This window comes from Triturus cristatus, chromosome 1_1, assembly GCF_964204655.1.
Source record: "Triturus cristatus chromosome 1_1, aTriCri1.1, whole genome shotgun sequence".
Classification (NCBI taxonomy): domain Eukaryota; kingdom Metazoa; phylum Chordata; class Amphibia; order Caudata; family Salamandridae; genus Triturus; species Triturus cristatus.
Genome location: NC_140579.1, coordinates 1033220 through 1053941, shown reverse-complemented (window position 1 = coordinate 1053941; position 20722 = coordinate 1033220). Strand labels below are relative to the sequence as shown.

Sequence of the window (20722 nt, the reverse complement as noted above, 5' to 3'; positions counted from 1 at the left end):
CTTCAGGTACGGGGATACTTCCCCAATACCCTATTGTGTATACATGGAGTTGTACTCCTGCAAGGGTAGGAGTATATTATTATGTGAATAGGGAGAGATGGGAAACATCCTTTAGACCAAAGCCAGAAACATGCTGTGCCTTCACAACACCGGCAATAGAAGAAACATATCATTAGCACTCATTTGTTTAGCACGCAAGTTGTATCAACGTCTTGCTTTAAGAGGGTGCATAGGTGGAGTGGTGTTGGATTTAAAGTCCAACACCTTCCCTACTGTTGCGCAGACTGGAGTTACACCGCGATAACCTTTACAATGCGGTCGTTACAACAACCGTGTTGTTAGTACGTGATGCATTTACATTGCAAGTCTTTACAACAAATTCAAACTAGGGGGCGCTGAGGTATTGAAAATCAATTCCAACACCTTCCCTAGTGTTGTGCGAACTGGAGTAGGAATAGTAAATAATACTATTCTTAAGTCCAGCGCGGCCTCTAGTGGAAGTCGTTGTAAAGACTTGCGATGTAAATGCATCACGTACTAACAACTCTCTGCAAACTCCACCGACTGAGATACAATCACTTATTGGACTGGATGTTACAAAGCTGCAGTTTTTGTAGTCACTGTTGCTTTGTTCTAGGGCACGGCTGCAATTTCTGAGTCGTTGCATTGATGTTGCTAAAATGCACCTTTGCACTGCAACATTTTACAGTGTGACTGTGCACTTGCTTTAGTATATGCTGCAGGGTGGTGATTTTTGGCACTGCTGATGGTATCACGTGCCACGGTGCCCTTGCACTTGTCAGATCTGCTGAGATGCCCAAGTTTCACCATTAGGGAGGCTAATTCAGACATCTTGTTAGTGCTCATTTGTACTGCTGTTGTGTGGTCAGAGTGTAAATGGATAACGGATACTATGCATCTGTTTTTGCGCCTCACTTGCATTTCTGTCTCTTCCAGGTATCACCACAGTTGTTGCTGATGCTGTGGAGTCTTGAGTGTCTGGCACTTGAGGGGGGGTCGGAGTATGAGGTGAGAGGGTGTTCATGTACACTTTGGCTGTCGTGGTGCCCTTTGAGGTTATACTGTCACTGCACAGAGAGGCCCATTATCATTCTGTATGTGATAGTTAGGCCGACATACAGAATGTTAATGGGCTAATAGCAGTCTTTGCCGAGTTGGGGAGGGGCTGCTGCAGGCCATTGATCACAGCAGGAGCGTGAGCTGGCCCCTGCATTGGGAGTTCTAGAACTCTCAGGCCATTTGAAGGGGGACAGCTCGCTTCAATGTCTGAAATTACCGACAACAGGCATTCGTGGAAGAATGCTTCACGGACAACGGACAAGAGGCCCAAATAACGGGCGGTCCGTGAAATTTACGGACGGTTGGTCACCTTAGCTGCTAGTGCTGGTGAGCATGAAACGGTGAGAGTGGAATCTGTCTCTGACAGCCAAGGCGCTTCTGTTGCCCTGAGCCGCCGCTGAACTAGCAGCAGGTGCTAATTTGCATAATATCCGGGTGTTCATCATCACGCTGTGTTTGACAAAGAAGGGTCTATTCATGGCCCTGTGCGGTCAGTCACATCTACACTATCGTTTGCATTTGTGCAAACACAGGAATCAAAGCAGCCCAGTGAAGTGGATGGCATCAAACTGCCTGAAACTCAATGCAGGTAAAGCAGAGGTGATCATATTTGGGAACACCTCTGACCTCTGGACACCGGACTGGTGGCCAACTGCAATGGGCACGCTTCCAGTCCCTGTGGAGAAGGCTAAGAATCTGGGGGTGATCCTTGATTCGAAACTCTCCTTCAGTGACCAAATCAGCAAGGTCGTCTCATCAAGTTTCTACATTCTTAGAATTCAGAGGAAAATGTAATTCCTCCTTCCAGAAGACAGCCTGAAGATAGCAGTCACATCGCTCATTCTGTCACGTCTGGATTACTGCAATAGTCTCTACATCCAAAAGAGACACCCGAACAGACTCCAGATCGTACAGAATGCGGCAGCCAGGCTGCTAACGGGCACACCCAGGTTTGTCTCTGTGAGGATGGGACTTAGAGATCTTCACTGGCTTCCCGTCATGCAACGGGCATAGTTTAAGGCTCTGTGTACAGTTTTTAAGGCCCTTATGGGTGTTGGCCCTGAGGTTCTGAAAATGGGATACAATGGTATGTTTGTGGAAGAGCTTTGCGCTCCTCGCAAGCTAAGCAAGTGATTGTTCCTTGTTTTAAAAAGGCCAGCTGGGGTGCTACAAATGTTTGGAACAGCCTGCCTTTCCATCTTAGAAACTCAACTGAGCTCCCCCTTCAGGAAGGAATTGAAAACATGGCTCTTTACGTGAACAGTTTTATCTTATCTACTTCCAGGTAGGCAGTGCCAAGCGCCACGACACCCCAGGGTAACATAGCGCTTTAGAAGTCTTAGTAACATTAACATTAACAGTGACTGCGGCAATCACGAAAGCCATGGGACTTTCTAATAGAACTCTAAGGATGCGCTATGTATTATATTTTTATTGTTTATGTTTACATCTCTTAGATTTTATTAAGACCTATTCTCTCCGTTTCCCTCGGCTCTCTACTTTTTCTCCTCTTTCATTTCTTCTGTTCTTCAAAATTCTTAAAACGCTATTTGCTTGAATCCGATTATTATAGCACTATGTATACTGTACTATGTATGTTTGTTTACTTACTGTTCAATTACACTTCTGTTGTATATATAGGGCTTATGCATACTCATTTTTTTGGGTGGCACTTTTATGTAGCGCAAACTCGATCTGAAGGTATCAGATTGCTTTACATGACCACCGGTTGCATTACAGACGGACACATTCATTTTTCAGGCAGAGTGGGGGATGCTTCAGTCTCCTGCCAAGACTCGAACCTGGTTCCCCAGTTTCAAGGTCAGTCGCTTTGGCCATTACGCCACGTGCTCCTTTTACAATACTGGATGTTATTGTATTTTATTAAACAAAGCATTATCAAAGTTTTTTTTAAAAACAAAAGAAAGCCGAGGGAGGGAGTTAAAATGGCTTTAATCCAATCTGAGTGTATTGTGTGTGTCTGCTTATGTCTGTGTGTTTGCCTGCTTATGTATGCTGTTCTTTGACTGAGAGAATGGGGACACTCTTGAGAGGTATTTTAAAAGAAATGTGTGCAATGCTTTTTGTGTGCATGTCTGCTTGTTTATTTCTGTGTGTGTACGCTCGAGAGTATCTAGTATTCTGCCAAAGACAACAAACAACAGGAGTGACGCTGCAAATGTTACAAAAGGGAAATGTTAACACATCATTGCGTTTGACTTTCATTTTGTGTAACAGGTTAACCTGTTTAGTTTATAGACACGTATTTCTTGTGTTTTGGTATGTGCTGCAGCTGGTATAGAAATCTTTAAGTATCATCATGTCTTGCCCTTTGCCCCTCGCCCACTCGCCACACCTCTAGCTCATTTTAATGAGTACCTGCGCTTCTTTATTCCCATTTTAAACACTGTACTACAAGTTCCAGAATGCACAGGACAAACCACAAGCGCTGAGTGAACTTCGCACCCCTGTGTCTCCGTACTCGTTGCTGACGTGCCCTCACGTTCCATTGTATTGAGTATAAACAGCAAAACGAAACTAGTCTATTACTGCATCATGGCGGCGGCGGCAGCCCAGTCTCAGAACCTGGAGGACGAAGTCACTTGTTCGATTTGTTTGGAATATTTTAAGGATCCGGTGATGATCATAGGCTGTGGACACATCTTCTGCCAGCCCTGCATCTCACGGTGCTGGCAGGGGTCCGAGACAAACCTCGCCTGCCCCCAGTGCAGAGAAATATCCCAAGAGAAAACACTTCAGCCGATCCGGCAGCTGGGAAACCTCGTGGAAATGCTAAAGATCCACCTCCCCTCTCTGAAGCCGCAGGAGAACGTGTGCGACAAACACCAGCAGCGGCTGCAGCTCTTCTGCGAGGATGACCAGGAGCCCATCTGTGTGGTGTGTGACCGGTCCAGGGACCACCAGTCTCACACCGTCATTCCTGTAGAGGAGGCTGCCCAAGAGTACAAGGTATGTGAGGCACTGCTGGGATCGCAGCTCTTTGACCATAAACTCTGTACTGTTTGACTGACTGCGACTAAGAGTACAAGCCGCGTGTGGGACAGCGCTGGGACCTCAGTTCTTTTACTGTAGGACCGTGCCCAAGAACACAAGGCCTGTGTGACAAACTGCGGGGATTCTGTCTGGACTCACGGGCCTGGTGCTATAATGTGCTCCCTAGAGCACGATGAACCCAAAGAGTAGAATTCTCTTGTCACGCAGGGTCTGTGTTGGGCCTCATGACTGTAGGCGTGGTGCCAAGGACATCACGGCGTGTCTGCGACAGACTTGGGTTCAGTGCCCCTGTCCCTGAGAATATGTTATTTCTGTGTGACCTGGCTGAGGTCAAACAAAGTTCATAGTGTACGACAGGCCCGTCGTTTAGCAATATATGTTTTGGGTGGCGTGGCCCCAGTGATGACAAACCTTTATTTACATACTCGAACAGGACGAAGGAGTCGTGTTATTTTGCGATATCAATTAAAGATTAAAACTGGTTTGTCACCGGAGGTATGACCAGGAATTGAAGCACATTGGTGCTAGAGTAAACCCCCATGTAGAGAGTGGGCTATAATATTATTGCTTTAATGATCTCGACATAAACAAGATCGTACAGAATCGACGGACTTGCAGAAGTTTTTTGCCTTTGAATGTGGCATATGAGACAAATCCTGAAAGTAGAGCTTGTTTTTCCTGCTTGGTGTAGTGATGCTTTTAATCTGCTGCTGAGTCATTCCGAGTAGAGATGTATATAGACCCTTGAATTCTTTAATTGGAGCATTGGATTCCTGGCGGTACGTTCCGAATATGTGTTTGGAGTAGTATTAGATGTTGTGCAAAAATTAGTTTTTCTTCTATGGAAGATATATACGTATCATATTCCTGCAGGGGGTGGAGCCTATGAATGAATCCCACCAAAACGTGTCAACAAATATATGGTACACAACCTACCGCTAGTGGACATTCTTACATGATCAAATTCAAGGATGCTTACTGATGTGTATGGTAGAGGTGCGATTTCTTCGCTTTAAATTTCTCCCATTTTATAAATGTGGCACAGAGTTATAAATATAGCTCGGTGTCTGCTGGCCACTAGGAGCAAAAGGCCCTCTGTTTGTAAATGCGACACTAAAATAAGACAAAAGTAAAATGTAGAGTTAATCATTAAGGTACTTTCTCGTTTTACTTTTCTCCCTTATAAAAGCCTTCAGAAACATCATTTTGTTCTCGTGCACCAATATTGAGTCCACAAGGACTTTTATTTAAGAGTTAAATACATCTGTGTTTCACCTCTGGCCCATAAAGCTGACTGAACACTGCTCATTATCAGTCTCTGCTCTCTGCAGCCTGATGATGAAAATGTAAAGTAAACTTTGGCCTTCCTCAACATTAAAAGAAAAACGTGACCCTGTGCTTATTTAAAAGTGAACTCAAGGCTCCGTGCTACTTTAAAAGTGTCTGAACACCTGGATTATATAGTCTGATCTATATATATCTATACGTGTGTTAGAATCCGGGTTCTCTGGTTGGCACAGGTAGGTACTTGTGACAAGCAGGGAACCTTTCCTGTAGTCAGGGTAAGGGGTTACACTCCTAAAATAACCCCTGCTCACCCTCTAGGTAGCTTGGCGCGAGCAGACAAGGCTTATCTCAGAGCGTTATAGGTTAAGCATTTGTGAACACATACAGCAACCAAGTGACAACACTACAAATGGACACCACACAGGCTTTTATATTAAAAATAAGGATTCTTTATATAGAGTTACCACAAGACCATTAAACGACAAAAATACACAATACTGTTACTTAGATGGTAGAAGTTTGCTTAGTTCTCTTAAGTTCTTAAATGCGACACTTTAAGTCAATGTACCTTAGATGTGACACGCAGGGCAACAAAAGTGTTGCAACGATGCTGATGCGATGAAGTTTTTGGTGCAAAGAAATAAAGACGTGAAGATCTTCCAGATGCGTTGCGCTTCTCCGATGTTGCGAGAAGAGTCGTCTCGATGCGTCGGCTGCAGCGGCGTCACCCCTTTACGCGATGCGAAGACAGCAGCCTTGGCAGTGGCACTCTTCTCCGACGTTTGCGAGACGCTTCCGCTCGATGCGATGCTGCAGCGGCGTCACCCCTTTACGCGATGCGCCGACAGCAGCTCCGACGGCGGCACGCTTCTCCGTGGATGCGAGGCGCTTTTCTTGATGCGGTGCAATGCGTCAGCTACGATGGCTGCGATGGCGACGCGCTTCTTCGGTGTTGCGAGACACTTCCGGAATGATGCGAGACGCTTCCGCTCGATGCGATGCTGCAGCGGCGACACCCTTTTGCGAGATGCGACGGCAACAGCTCTGGCGGCACGCTTCTCCTTCTCGAGTCGCGCTTCCAGCTCCTTGCGACACGCAGTCCCTCAGAAGGCCCAACACCAGCAGCAGGCACTTCCAAAAGACTCTGAGGAGCTGGGGGGTGAAGTCCACTGGTCCTGGGACTTCGTTCAGGGCGCAAGCTCAGCTCAAGCCCTTGGAGATCTTTTAAGCACAAGTTGAATGAAAGTCTTTGTAGTCTTTTCTCCACTCCTTTCAGCAGCAAGGCAACCACTGCAGGCCAATCCCCCAGGTCAGGGACAGTACTCCTCCTTACAGCTTTCCCAGTTCCTTCTCCTCAGGCAGAGGTTCTTCTTGTCAAGCAGGATCTAATTTCTTGGGAGCAGGGTCCCAATACTTATACCCCTAATTCCTTTGTTCCTCTGGGGTAGAGGGGCCTTTGCCCAGTCCAAACCAGTTCTTGAGCACTTTGTTGACATGACTGACTTTCTATTCAGGGTGCAGGGCAGAGACATCAGCCGCTCCACAGGAGGTGGAGCCAGCATTGTGGTGGCAGAGCACAGCCCTATTCAGAGTCCAGGTGCACTCCTCCCACCCATCTGGATGTCAATCTCTCTATTCACCACAAGGCTACCTAGCCCTGCCCCTCTGGGTTTCCCCAGCCCTGTCACTCACACAAACCAGACAGGCAGATACACATCATAGCAGAGGCGGGCTGAAATGGTTAGGCAAGCAAATACCAACTTTCTAAAAGTGGTATTTGCAAAAACAGAATATTAAAATAAACTTTACTAAAATATGTATTTTATTATTCTGAGTTCAGGCATACTAAACTCGGTTTTCTACCATGTTCCCTGGGTCTGTTAGGATCATAGGATGTAACAATTCTAACAGCCCATTCTGGCCTATGGGAACAGGTAGCCTTGCAATAGTGAAAAACGAAAATGGCTGTAATTCACTATTAGGACATGCCACACACACCAGGGCTTGTCCTACCTTATGCTTACAATGTAACCTGCCTTTGGGCCTACCATAGGGGTGACTAATATGAAGTTAAGGGAAGGTTTAGGGACTGGGAAGTGGGTGCACTTGCCCAGTCAGCATGACAGTACCAGACTGCACGCAGGTTCTGCAATGGCAGACCTTAGACACCTTTTACTAGGCCGCTTCTGTGGGTGGCACAACCAGTGCTGCAAGCCCACCAGCAGCATTTGTATTTACAAGCCCTGGGCACTCCTGGTGCACTTTACTGGGGTCTGACAGTAAACCAAATAAGCCAATCATGGAATCCAACCAACATATACATTTTAAATAGGGAGCACTTGCACTGTGGCACTGGTTGGCAGTGGCACAGTGCTCTGAGCAGCTAACACCAGCAAAAACACATGAGGCACAGCGACAAAAAGTGGAAGGGCGACTCACGCCAAGGTGCCAGGTCTAACAACGTGTGTGTGTGTGTGTGTGTGTGTGTATATATATATATATATATATATATATATATATATATATATATATATATATTCACTGAAAAAACCATAGGTTTCAGGGGCGTTATACTTAGCTGGACTTTTCACTCGTACAAAACCATTGAAATTCCCCTGTTACAGTTAGTTCAGCTAACTATAACTCGCGCGCCCGCAATGCACTGCTGATGACGTCACATATTACATCACTCATGACATGGTCAGTGACATCACTCATGACATCACTGATGACATCTCAAATGACATTACTGATGACATCACTGATTACATCATCCTGGTGATAGGGTGGCAGACCGCCTCTCCCCCTATTATAACCTTTGATACACACATTCAAAAATAGAAACTAAAATTTTCAAAACAATGAACATACCAATATCAGTTACAACAACCTATTTGGTAATTCTAAGATCCACATACACACACATCCACTCATTCACCAACAGTCCTATACAGTCACTCATACATGTACTCACTCATCATATGTACTCATACACCTATACATCCTGTTACACAACGCCACTCATCCATAGTTACTCACACACATAGTCACTCATGCTAATAAAGAATCAAACATCTATTTACTTGCATATACAGTTATACACCCACCACCACACTTACTTCTACAGAAACTTACACATACTTAGTCTTTTAAACAATCACTTATAGAAACACATACTTATTCATACAGGAACTCTTCCAATCTCTCACTCTCACATATACTCAATTATATACACCAATAGTCACATATACTAGTTTAAAACATATGCAGTTACTCATAAAGACACTATTGAGACAGTCACTCACTCACTAACACACCCATGCACACACTCATCCACCCATACAGTCCTGCACACATGCTGTCTTCAACACATACAAACAGTGAGTCACTCATTCATACACCTATGCACTACGTACTACCCCCCACCGAACCATACAGACACTCAGACACTCATACTGATACTCAAAAAACCAACTAATAACCTATATGGACACTCATGTAGCTACTCACCAACCCATGCAGCCACTTATACTCAAAGTGAGAGACGGATACAGATATTTACATATTTAAACATTACTCACTAAGCCATGTATTCACTAAGATACACTTAATCAGTCAGTTATACAATCAATTTTTCAAAAACAAATCATCCATTTAGACACTTATATACCCATTTATTCTTCCATCGACCTTGAGATATACATATATAAAACATATGTAATTTTCAGAAAAACACACATTCACTGGATGATGTCATCAGTGGTGTCATTTGAGATGTCATCAGTGATGTCATGAGTGATGTCACTGACCATGTCATGAGTGATGTAATATGAGACGTCATCAGCAGTGCATTGCGGGCGCGCGAGTTATAGTTAGCTGAACTAACTATAACGGGGGAATTTCAATGGTTTTGTACGAGTGAAAAGTCCAGCTAACTATAACGCCCCTGAAACCTATGTTTTTATCAGTGAATATATATATATACATACATAAACACACTATTGTTGTATATTTCTCATGATATTAATGTGAATATCTTTAAAAATACACAATATTGTATATATATATATATTCACTGAAAAAACCATAGGTTTCAGGGGTGTTATAGTTAGCTGGACTTTTCACTTGTACAAAACCATTGAAATTCCCCCGTTATAGTTAGTTCAGCTAACTATAACTCGCGCGCCCGCAATGCACTGCTGATGACGTCACATATTACATCACTCATGACATGGTCAGTGACATCACTCATGACATCACTGATGACATCTCAAATGACATCACTGATGACATCATCCAGTGAATGTGTGTTATTCTGAAAATTAAATATGTTTTATATATGTATATCTCAAGGTCGATGGAAGAATAAATGGGTATATAAGTGTCTAAATGGATGATTTGTTTTTGAAAAATTGATTGTGTAACTGACTGATTAAGTGTATCATAGTGAATACATGGCTTAGTGAGTAATGTTTAAATATGTAAATATCTGTATCAGTCTCTCACTTTGTGTATAAGTGGCTGCATGGGTTGGTGAGTAGCTACATGGGTGTCTATATAGGTTATTAGTTGGTTTTTTGAGTATCAGTCTGAGTGTCTGCATGGTTCGGTGGGGGTATTACGTAGTGCATAGGTGCATGAATGAGTGACTCACTGTTTGTATGTGTTGAACACAGTATGTGTGCAGGACTGTATGGGTGGATGAGTGTGTGTATGGGTGTGTTAGTGAGTGAATGACTGTCTCAATAGTGTCTTTATGAGTAACTACATATGTTTTAAACTAGTATATGTGACTATTGGTGTATATATGTGAGTATATGTGAGAGTGAGAGATTGAAAGAGTTCCTGTATGAATAAGTATGTGTTTCTATAAGTGATTGTTTAAAAGACTAAGTATGTGTAAGTTTCCGTAGAAGTAAGTGTGGTGGTGTGTGTATAACTGTATATGCAAGTAAATGTATGTTTGATTCTTTATTAGCATGAGTGACTATGTGTGTGAGTAACTATGGATGAGTGGCATTGTGTAACAGGATGTATAGGTGTATGAGTACATATGATGAGTGAGTACATGTATGAGTGACTGTATTGGACTGTTGGTGAATGAGTGGATGTGTATGTGGATCTTAGAATTACTGAAGAGGTTGTTGTAACTGGTATTGGTATGTCCATTGTTTTGAAAATTTTAGTCTCTATTTTTGAATGTGTGTATCAAAGGTTATATTAGGGTGAGAGGAGGTCTGCCACTCTATCACAAGGATGATGTCATCAGTGATGTCATCAGTGATGTCATTTGAGATGTCATCAGTGATGTCATGAGTGATGTCACTGACCATGTCATGAGTGATGTAATATGTGACGTCATCAGCAGTGCATTGCGGGCGCGCGAGTTATAGTTAGCTGAACTAACTATAACGGGGGAATTTCAATGGTTTTGTACAAGTGAAAAGTCCAGCTAACTATAACACCCCTGAAACCTATGGTTTTTTCAGTGAATTTCTGAGGTTTTTTAAATGCTAATTCCTAACTATAACGTGCCTGAAACCTATGGTTTTTTCTGTTAATTTCAAAGGTTTTTTAAATGCTAATTTCTAACTATGCCTACAGAGATAGGACATGTGAAGAAAGAAGAAAAAATGCACAGAAAGAAACAAAAGAAGTGCAGAAAGAAGCAACAGAAGTCCTCAAATACGAAGATAAGTGCAGGAAGAAGGATAACGTGCAGAAAGAACAAAAAGAAGAGCAGAAAGAAGCCTTGTTGCAAAATCATCCTGTACCCTCAACTTTTTCAGACGGATACTGGTGGTAACTGAGTCTGACTAACCAGTCCTAGAGCCAGTGCTATGTTAAAAGACACTTAGAATACAGTGAAAACACCTACATACACTAGGGAACATTATGCGTTGGGGGTCCCCCTGTGATTAGCCTTACCTCCTCTATAAGCCCCTAGTATATAATAGGGCATGGGGATTAAAACTACCTCTTAAAACAGGCCACAGGGCGTTTTTGCACACGTTAACTCAGGCCCCGTCCCCTCCTTTCACCATTGTGTAAACACGCCCTGTGTCCGTTTTTAGTTGGGAGATTACGTTCATTTGAGTCCTGAGGGTCCCTAGGGTCCAACTAGCCCACTAGGTACCTCCAGTAAGTGCCACAGAGCTGCGTTGCAGAGAGGTGTAAAAAGTGGCACGGCCTGGACCACCTCTCTGCAATGCAGCTCAGTGGCGCTTACTGGAAGCACTTGGTGGGCTAGTTAGCCCCCAGGGGCCCTCAGTATTGAAGAGAAATTATATCCCCAATTTAAAACGTGCCATGGTGCGTGTTTGCACACGTCACCTCAGGCCCCGTCCCCTCCCTTCACCACTGTGTAAACGCGCCCTGTGGCTGTTCTAAGTTGAGAGATTAAGTCCCCTTGAATCCTAAGGGTCCCTAGGGTCACACTAGACCACTAGGTACCTCCAGTAAGCGCCACAGAGCTGCGTTGCAGAGAGGTGTAAAAAGGGGCTTGGCCTCAGAACACCTGTCTGCAGCGCAGCTCCCTGGCGCATACTGGAGATGCCTGTTGGGGGCGCGTTTGCAGAGTGCTGCATGGAGGGGGCATGGCCTCCGGCACGATGCCAGTCTTTTATTTATTTTATTTTTTTAAGAAGGGGGGCTGTGTGGTTCCCCTTCTTATTCTAATTTATTGGCCCTGATGACCCCATCCCCCAGGGCCTGTCTCCTAATTATATTTTTTTGACCCCAATCCCCAGGGCCGGCCACTGTTTTTTATTATTTTTAAAAAATATATATTTATAGACACACCTAGGACATGCTGGACAAACCGTACGTACCTATCACCATGACGATTTGCGTGATATTCATTAAAAGGCGACTATGCATGCAATTAATCCACGTGGAATGTATTTACACCACTAGTGAAGCTCTGACATGTCTGATGATCTACCGTGCCTAATCCCGGTAGACACCCTTGTCGTTTATTTATACAAACATGGGTAGCTATTGACGGGCACATTTAATACACATGCACACCAAGCCATTCAAAGGGGATTCGACAAAAATTCGACCAAAACTATGCAAGAAACCCCCCTCACAGTTAATAAAACACACATCCACTGCCGGATGTGTAATACTTTTTATTTTACTCTCTGGAAAGGGGACGAACATCACTTGCGAGTCACAGCGCGCTCCTGACAGAGCCCAATGCTGTGTTACACCCACCATTGCCTGCCGAGTGCCACACACCTCTGTATTGTATTCCACTAGCTAGTGCATATGCTATGACACTCTCTAGCCCATGTGCACTGTAACACCACCCCGTGAAAATGTCATGCCACACTTGTCTTCGCACGGGTTATATTGCCCCATCTAACGTGCCTTCCTCGATGCCTATGTTATAACGCACAGTGCTATGCCATACATATTACAATTTGGGATCCATATCTTTGTCACAGTGCATATGCAACGTTACACTCCCCAGCACATATTTTATATTACAACTTTAGAGACTAGTTAGGTTACACAACACTGCCCTGTGCATATTACACTCCAAGGCGCATATCGCATAGCACACGCTAGTGCCTGTGCTATCTCGCGCTCTCCAATGAATCTGTCATTGCGCACAATGTATTGCATATTATATTTCACGCCTGGTTCATCTTATATCACACTTTTTGGTGCATAGTTTATACCATACACTATATCTAGTTTTCATTTTCAATCGTGCTCTCAGGACTATGTTCTATATAACACTGTGTTCACCTACCCTTTTCACGGGCATTACATTTTGCGATAGGGGGTGGAGGGTCAGGGGGTGTTTTTGCCAAGTGAGCCCGGAGTCACAGTCACTAACGTCTTCTTCTTCCTGAATAAAAGTGAGATTATGCTGCATACTTGTTCATATTTTAAGTAGTTTGCACAGACAAAATGTTTTAAAAACAATAAAGTTTCTAATACCCGCCTTCTCTGAACAGTTAGCTTGCTGCCCCATCCCCCTCCTCCCTATCCTCTGTTGTGTGAATCCATGGACTAGCCTCCTCCCTCCTGCCATGCATGGTCTGATGTGCTGCCACTGCCCTCAATTTAGTATGATGTACCAGTCCACTCCTCCTGCCCTCCATTGCCCAATTCTATGCCCCATCATTGACCTCCTGCTTAAACTCTGTGCTTAGCTTGCTGCCCCTATTCTCCTTCCCCCTGCCCTCCGATGTCTTTGTGCATGCCCCTGCTCCATCCTTTTTGCCCACCATGGCCCATGGACCTGCCACTCCTATCTACTCTGAGTGTTCTGTTGAGCTGCCACTCCCCTCCCACCTGCCTAGCATTGTCAGATGACTGTAACCTGTCCCTGCCACCTCCACCCTGCCTGTCCACATGCCATGCCTCTATCCTCTTCCTCCTGTCCTACATGGTCCATTGTACTGCCACACCCTTCTGCCCTCCCTGGTCTGTTGTGCTGCAACTGCTCCTCCTGCCTGCCCCGTGTGGTCTGTTGTGAGGCCCCTTCCCCTGAACTTTCTTGTCTGTGCACAGGTCCTGACCCTCCCTTCTATCCTCCATCGTCCTTTGTGCATGCCCCTGCACCCTCCTTCTTGCCCATCATAGCCATTGTGCTGCCACTAACCCTCCCACTTGCCATGCATGGTCTTCTGTGCTGCCATGGCCCCTCCCACCTTCCCTGTGTGGTCAGTTAGCTGCCCCTGACCCCCTCCCACCTTCCCTCCATGGTCTGTGTGTATGCCATCACAGTCTCACTGTTGCTCTTCATGTTGTGTCTTGCTTCTAGTGCCCATCCTGCCTGACCTCCATGGCCATCTTGCTGCTCCTGCCCTGCCCCCTTGCCCCCAGCCCTCTGTTTACATGTGCAGACCCCTACTCCCTCCCTCCTGGCTTGTCTGTTCCATTGTAATGCCCCTGATCCGTCCCTCCTGCCCTTTATGGTCTGTTATGCTGCAGCCTTCTCTCCTGTCTGTCCATTATGGTCAGCTAGCTACCATTGCCTCTTGCCCCTCTGTTCTCTGTTGTCCATGTGCATGGTCCTGTCCCCTCCCTCTTGCTTTCTATGGATTGTTGTGCTGCACTCCCGTCCTGCATGCCCTGTGTGGTGTATTGTGCTGCTGCAAACCCTGATGCCTGCCCTGCAGGGTCAGTTTGGTGCACCTCTCCATGTCTCTCCTGTCCTCTGTTATCCAAGTCCATGTCCCTATCCCATTTCCTTCCATGATCCAATGTACCATACTTGCGAACATTTTGAACTTGGTAAGAGGGAGATTTTGAAAAAAAACTGGGGTATTGATTTTCCCCTTTGAGTTACATTGAAAAAGAGGATATTGTAGACAGGAGACAGATCAAATAAAGCCCATTTGAGCTTAAAAACATTGGACGTTTCCTGGCTGAATCGGGTCTGTTGGCATGTATGGTTGTACTACCATTGCCTCTTCCTTCTGCCCACAATGGTCTATTACATTGCCACAGCCTTGAAGGAGGGTAGATTTTGTATCACAGGGGGCCCCTGGCCCGTTCTGTCCATACCTGAAGTATGAGACCCTTGTCCTTGCCCTGCCAGCCGCATTTGTAGGCCGTATTAAATTGACCAGCGGGTCCTGTGTTGCTATATAATTATCCTGAGACATCCTTACCACTCAGCCAGCATAAAACCCCTGTGTAGGCCCTTCTGTTCAATATGTAGGCCTCTTTGTTAAATTGACCATAGCTCTGCAATTTTAGTGTATAGCAGTCTGAAGGCAGGTCTGCGAGGCCTTCTGCTCCAAACTAGTAGCCCCCACCCTACCCGAGTGCTCCGTGCTCGGTATCAAAGTTCAACATCCCCCTGAAGCTGTCGACATACAGTAGGCTGCATCCTGGACTGGTACTTGCTTCCTGGGCAGGTTTCCCGCTTTTAAGGAAGTGGCAACCGCAGAGCGTCAAGTTAGGAGAACTGAGGATATTTTATACATGAATATATTGAATTCCTGTACAATACCCATTATTTTCTGCTTGCTCTATGGAACTTACGATAAGCGATTGGCCTGAGAGACTGACCTTTTCACCCAGTCCATTGTCAGCATTAAGTGGGTAAATGACGAAATGTCTGGTAAAATCTGCAGACGAAGCTTTTGGGTAGCATACGTAGGTAGATGTAGCGTGCAAAGGAGCCCACAAAATGATATAAAAAGGGAGCACCCACAGATATCGACGGACAACCTCGCCGTCTGTATGTAGGTTAACAGGCTGTGCAGGTTTTCCCCAAGAACTGGGAGCTCTTGTCTTCCTTTGCTTAAAATGTCTTGCTCGGCTTTGCTTGAAGTATCTTATTCTATTTTACCTATATGAAATGTCATGTTATGTTTAACCATTGTTCTCTTTACTTTTGCATTTAAAAGATGTTGTATTGTAATTGCAGGAATGCTTGCTCTAAGAGTAAATGTGAGTGTCCCTAGGTAACATTTTCCTTGGTGTAACTTGTTTCTCATGATGCATTTATAGATGTGTTTTCTCTCTCTCTCTGTCAGTCCATTAATTGAGATACAGAGAATATCATGACAGCTGTATGATTATCTGGATTCTGTATTTTGTACTTTAGGTCTCTATTCTGCGGTTTCTTTGAAGTTGCATCTTCTCATTAAACTGCCATTGTATTCTGCCTCCAATTCCATGTCTCATATGTCTGTTTTCTTCATTTTTGGAGCAAGCGTTCCTAGGCACCCCGGCTCAAATTAAGGTGCCCCTTTTGTCCCTGACTCACTCTCCTGCTCAGTTCTGTGGTTGCTCCCGGGGCTCTGGGGACCGCCCCTAGCTTCCTTGACCCGTAATAGATCTTCCCTCCAACAGCCTCTCTTGCAAGTCCTGTATTGTTGGTTTGTTGCTCCTGCCCCCCTTTCCACTGCCCTCCATAGTCTGTTGTGCTTCCACGGCCCTTCCTGCCTGCTCAGTGTGGTTAAATTGTTGCCTTTGCACCCTCCTACCTGCCTTCAATTTTCAGAGTCCGTGCCCCTGGCCTCTGCCTCTCAACAGTATCCTAATGAACAACTAGATTGCTAACATTCTATATTTATTACAAAAGTGTGGAGCGCCTGACATCATCTTGATGTAATCAAAACTGTAATACCTAGAGCATTCCTTTAGAAATTACATATATGAGAGGGTCTTATTGGCATCAAAATTATGGTTAGTGCTCTAAAAGACTAAAATAAGGACATATTTTCTGAGTTTTCAGATAGCGACAAAGCACTTTTAAATTATTTGTTATCTTTATGTTTTTTTATCTAGTTGACAACTTGATTAAATGTTGCACTTAGGGGAGAGGATGTGGTGTTACTTCCAGAACTGCAGACTTTGCAACTGGGGAACCAGGTTGGAGTTTCTGCTTCAGCTCGACATTCTGTGATTCTGGTCAAATCACTTAGTCTCCCCATGTCTACAACCAAAATGAATTTGTTCTTGTGTGATGTAACCAATGCTCATGTAAAGCACTCCAATACCTGACAAGTCTGCACTATATAACACTGCAAAAACACAAAATAATAAGTGTTTTGCACACTTCTGTCATTGGGCTATATTTGGGCTATATCTGGGTGATTTTGGGCTACATTTGGGCTCTTTTGTCTCCGGTGGCCATCTTGGGAGATTTATTTGTTATGAAGTTTCCTAATTTCCTCATGTACTGCAGTCTCCTCAGTCGGAAATGCTTTCAGTTTTTTACTTTGATTCCATCATGAAGGTATTCAGATATGTCACACATTTGCCATGAATTCTGAATGTTAGCACTCTAGTTGCTCATTAGATCACTGTAGTAAAACTACTGCTCACCATGGAAGTCTGCTCCTGGTATTAAAAGTGCATGTTTCAGTCTGCATGTCAGAATTTTTTAATGAAATAGAAGAGGATTTGAGAAGTCACTCAAAATGTGCCCTCATTTTCTTTCTTCAGCATTAATCATAATTTCTATGGCAAAATGAACCCCCTCATTGTGTTCCTTTTTAAATTAAATGTTTTAAGTGTTACCAGTTTATTCCAATCAAGGTGGCTTCAGGTGTGCCATACTTTTGTCATAATGAAGACAGTAAGTGCACTAGTTGTTTTTATGGACATTCTGTCATTGGGCTATACTTGGGCTACATCTGGGTGATATTTGGGCTACATTTGGGCTCTTTTGTCTCTGGTGGCCATCTTGGGAGACTTATTTGTTATGAAGTTTCCTAATTTCCTCATTTACTGCAGTCTCCTCAGTAGGAAATACTTTCAGTTTTTTACTTTGATTCCATCAAGAAGGCATTCAAATGTGTCACACATTTGCCATAAAATCAGAATGTTAGCACTCTAGTTGCTCATTAGATCACTGTAGTAAAGCTACTGTTCACCAGGGAAAACTGCTGCTGGTATTGAAAGTGCATGTTTCAGTCTGCATGCCAGGATTTGAGAAGTCACTCAAAATGTGCCCTAATTTTTCTTTATGCAGCACTAATCATACTTTTTATGGAAAAATGAACCACCTCATTTTGTTCCTTTTTAAATTAAATGTTTTAAGAGTTACCACTTTAATCCAAGCAAGATGGCTTCAGGTGTGCCATACATGTATCATAAGTAGGACGGTTAGCGCTCTAGTAGTTCTTTGGAACACTCTGGAAAGCTGCAGTAGAACACAAAGGAATCAACTGACAGTCTCTGCCCTTGTTGGATGTACATGTTTTACTGAGAATGTCAGACTTCATTCTCACATGACTGAGAAAGATAATGTGAATTTACAGAAAATAAGCTCTCAGTTTAGCTTATAGATCACCTTCCAAACCTCTGTGGTAAAAGCATGAGAAAATATTTTTCTCTCAATCATGATATCCCAGCAGAAGGCTTTTTCACATGGTGAAATCACCTTAGAACATACCACAATTCCTAAAATGAGTATGGTACCATCAACAAATGATTTATAATGTAACTAAAGTCTTAAAATCTTCTATTAACTGCAATGCTTTTTAATGAGGTGCTATCATGTATATTGGTCCCAAGATGGCTGCCAACACTTCTTGGATGAAGTGCTGACAGCCAATCAGATCTCAGGATGAGATGTGTGGTTAGGCTCCGCCCACATATATATATTGATTTAAATGCTATTTTCTCAGGAACTACTGAACAGATTTACACCAGACCTACAAAAGGCACTTCCTTGACCTGAGGACTACCTCTCTGCCAAATTTCAAGTAACTCTGTTCAGCCGTTCGGGCTGTAGCTGTGTCTAAAGGTCCTATGGAAAAATGCATGGGAAAAACGCGTTTTGGGACCCCCCTTTTTTCTCAGCCCCCGCTTGACGAATCCCCCCGAGACTTTCAGGGTAGGAGCGGAGCGTAGCGCCCCACCTATTTTGAAAATTTCGCGAGGATTCATCGACCGGCGCCAAAGTTATTCCAAATAGAATGTTGCGGATTTCCTATGGAAACAGGGTCCTAACTATAACTATCTACTGGCGACCGCCAGTAGATAATATGTTAGAATTGGGAATCTCTGGTTGACACAGGTAGGGACTTGTGTCAAGCAGGGATCCTCTCCTCTAGTCAGGGTAAGGGGTTACACTCCAACAATAACCCCTGCTCACCCTCTAGGTAGCTTGGTGCGAGCAGACAAGGCTTATCTCAGGGCGCAATGGTTGAGCATTTGTGACCACATACAGTAATTCAATGATACCCCCACAAATGGACTCCACACTGGGTTTATCAAAAATAGTTATCTTTATATAATAGGACTTAGCACAAGACCCAATAACGTTAAGCGGGCCCACAATACTTATTGGCATAAAGCAGTTCTTGTTTCAAGCATATTTCAATAGTTTTGTGCGCTTCGCTCTCTTCGTACGGGGCTGGAAAGATGCTTACGAGCGGGGCTCACAAGCATTGCAGACGCTCCGGGCGAAGCGTACACCCTGCGGTGCTCACGAGCGGGGCTCACAAGCGTTGCAGACACTCCGGGCGATGCGTACACCCTGCGGTGCTTACGAACGGGGCTCACAAAATGCTGCAGGCGCTCCGGTGCGGAGCGTACACCTTACGGTGCGAAGCGGACACAGTACCTTATCTTTGAAAGTTCGTCACGGACGATGCGTTGAATCCCAGCGCGTTGTACGGTGCGATGTCCTCCTGTTGCGGTGCGAGCTACGGCTCATAGGAGGCCTCAGTCACGATGCTCGAGGGGACGGTGCGGAGGTACGGTGCGCTGGCTCTTCGTTGCGGCGTACGAGCCGTACCTTGAGATCGGCGCCTTTTCTTTCAGTGCGGTGCGAAGCAGGCAGTACGCTCCGATGGTGAGCGACGTACCAACCACTCCACGCGCCGCAGCCTGCCCACAACAGGGGTAGTGGGGCACGTTGAGCAGTACGATGCGAAGAGGGGGCAATAAAAGTGCGGCACGAAGTCCTTCCTTCACGTTGCGAGCTACGGCTCGTAGGGGGGCCTTAGTCGCGTTGTTTGGGCCGGACAGCTGGGCACAGGCTTGCCAGTGTACGCGCCGATCTAGGAGGCGCACACTTCTCTCGGCTTCAGCTTCACGGTGAGAACGGTGGTTCTCAAGGGGGGTGAAGTCCACTGGTCCTGGGACTTCGTTCAGGGGGCAAGCTCAGTCACAAGCCCTTGGAGATCTTAAACAGCACAAGTTGAAGTAAAGTTTATCAGCAATCTTTCTCCTCTCCTTCAGCAGCAAGGCAACCACTGCAGGCCAATCCCCCAGGTCAGGGACAGTACTCCTCCTACAGCTTTCCCGGTTCCTTCCCCTCAGGCAGAGGTTCGTCTTGTAGCAGGATCTTATTTCTTGGGAGCAGGGTTCCAATACTTAAAGTGTGATTCTTTTGTTCTTTCAGACCAGGGGGGCCCTTGCCTAGTTCTGGCCGGTTTCTTAGCACTTTGTTGACATGATGCAGGCTTCTGCTTTCAGTGTGCAGGGCAGAGTCATCAGACGCTCCGCAGGGGGTGGAGCCAGCATTGTGGTGGCAGAGCACAGCCCTATTCAGAGTCCAGGTGCACTCCTCCCACCCATCTATATGTCAATCTCTCTATTCACCACCAGGCTACCTAGCCCTGCCCCTCTGGGTTTCCCCAGCCCTGTCACTCACACAAACCAGACAACACATGCCAATTTCAGCCCGCCTCTGCGCTGATGAGTAAGCAAAGGCCAACTTTCTAAAAGTGGCGTTTGCAAACACAGAACATTAAAATAAACTTAGCTCAAATATGTATTTTATTATCCTGAGTTCAGGCATACTAAAGTCGATTTTCTACCATGTCTCCTGGGTCTGTTAGGATCATAGGATGTAACAATTCTAACAGCCCATTCTGGCCTATGAGAACAGGTAGCCTTACAATAG

The 20722-nt window shown here is 44.9% G+C and overlaps 1 protein-coding gene across 1 annotated transcript in view; it reads left to right on the top strand.

Moving 5' to 3' along the window:
- The first annotated feature begins 3630 nt into the window (after positions 1–3630).
- The window catches only part of LOC146869039 (E3 ubiquitin-protein ligase TRIM39-like), a 67246-nt gene continuing 50154 nt past the window's right edge, over positions 3631–20722 (top strand). Inside the window, exon 1 of the mRNA XM_085632550.1 lies at positions 3631–4050. Coding sequence (XP_085488676.1) covers positions 3637–4050 — 414 coding nt within the window. The 5' untranslated portion in view covers positions 3631–3636. The remainder of the gene's footprint in view (positions 4051–20722) is intronic.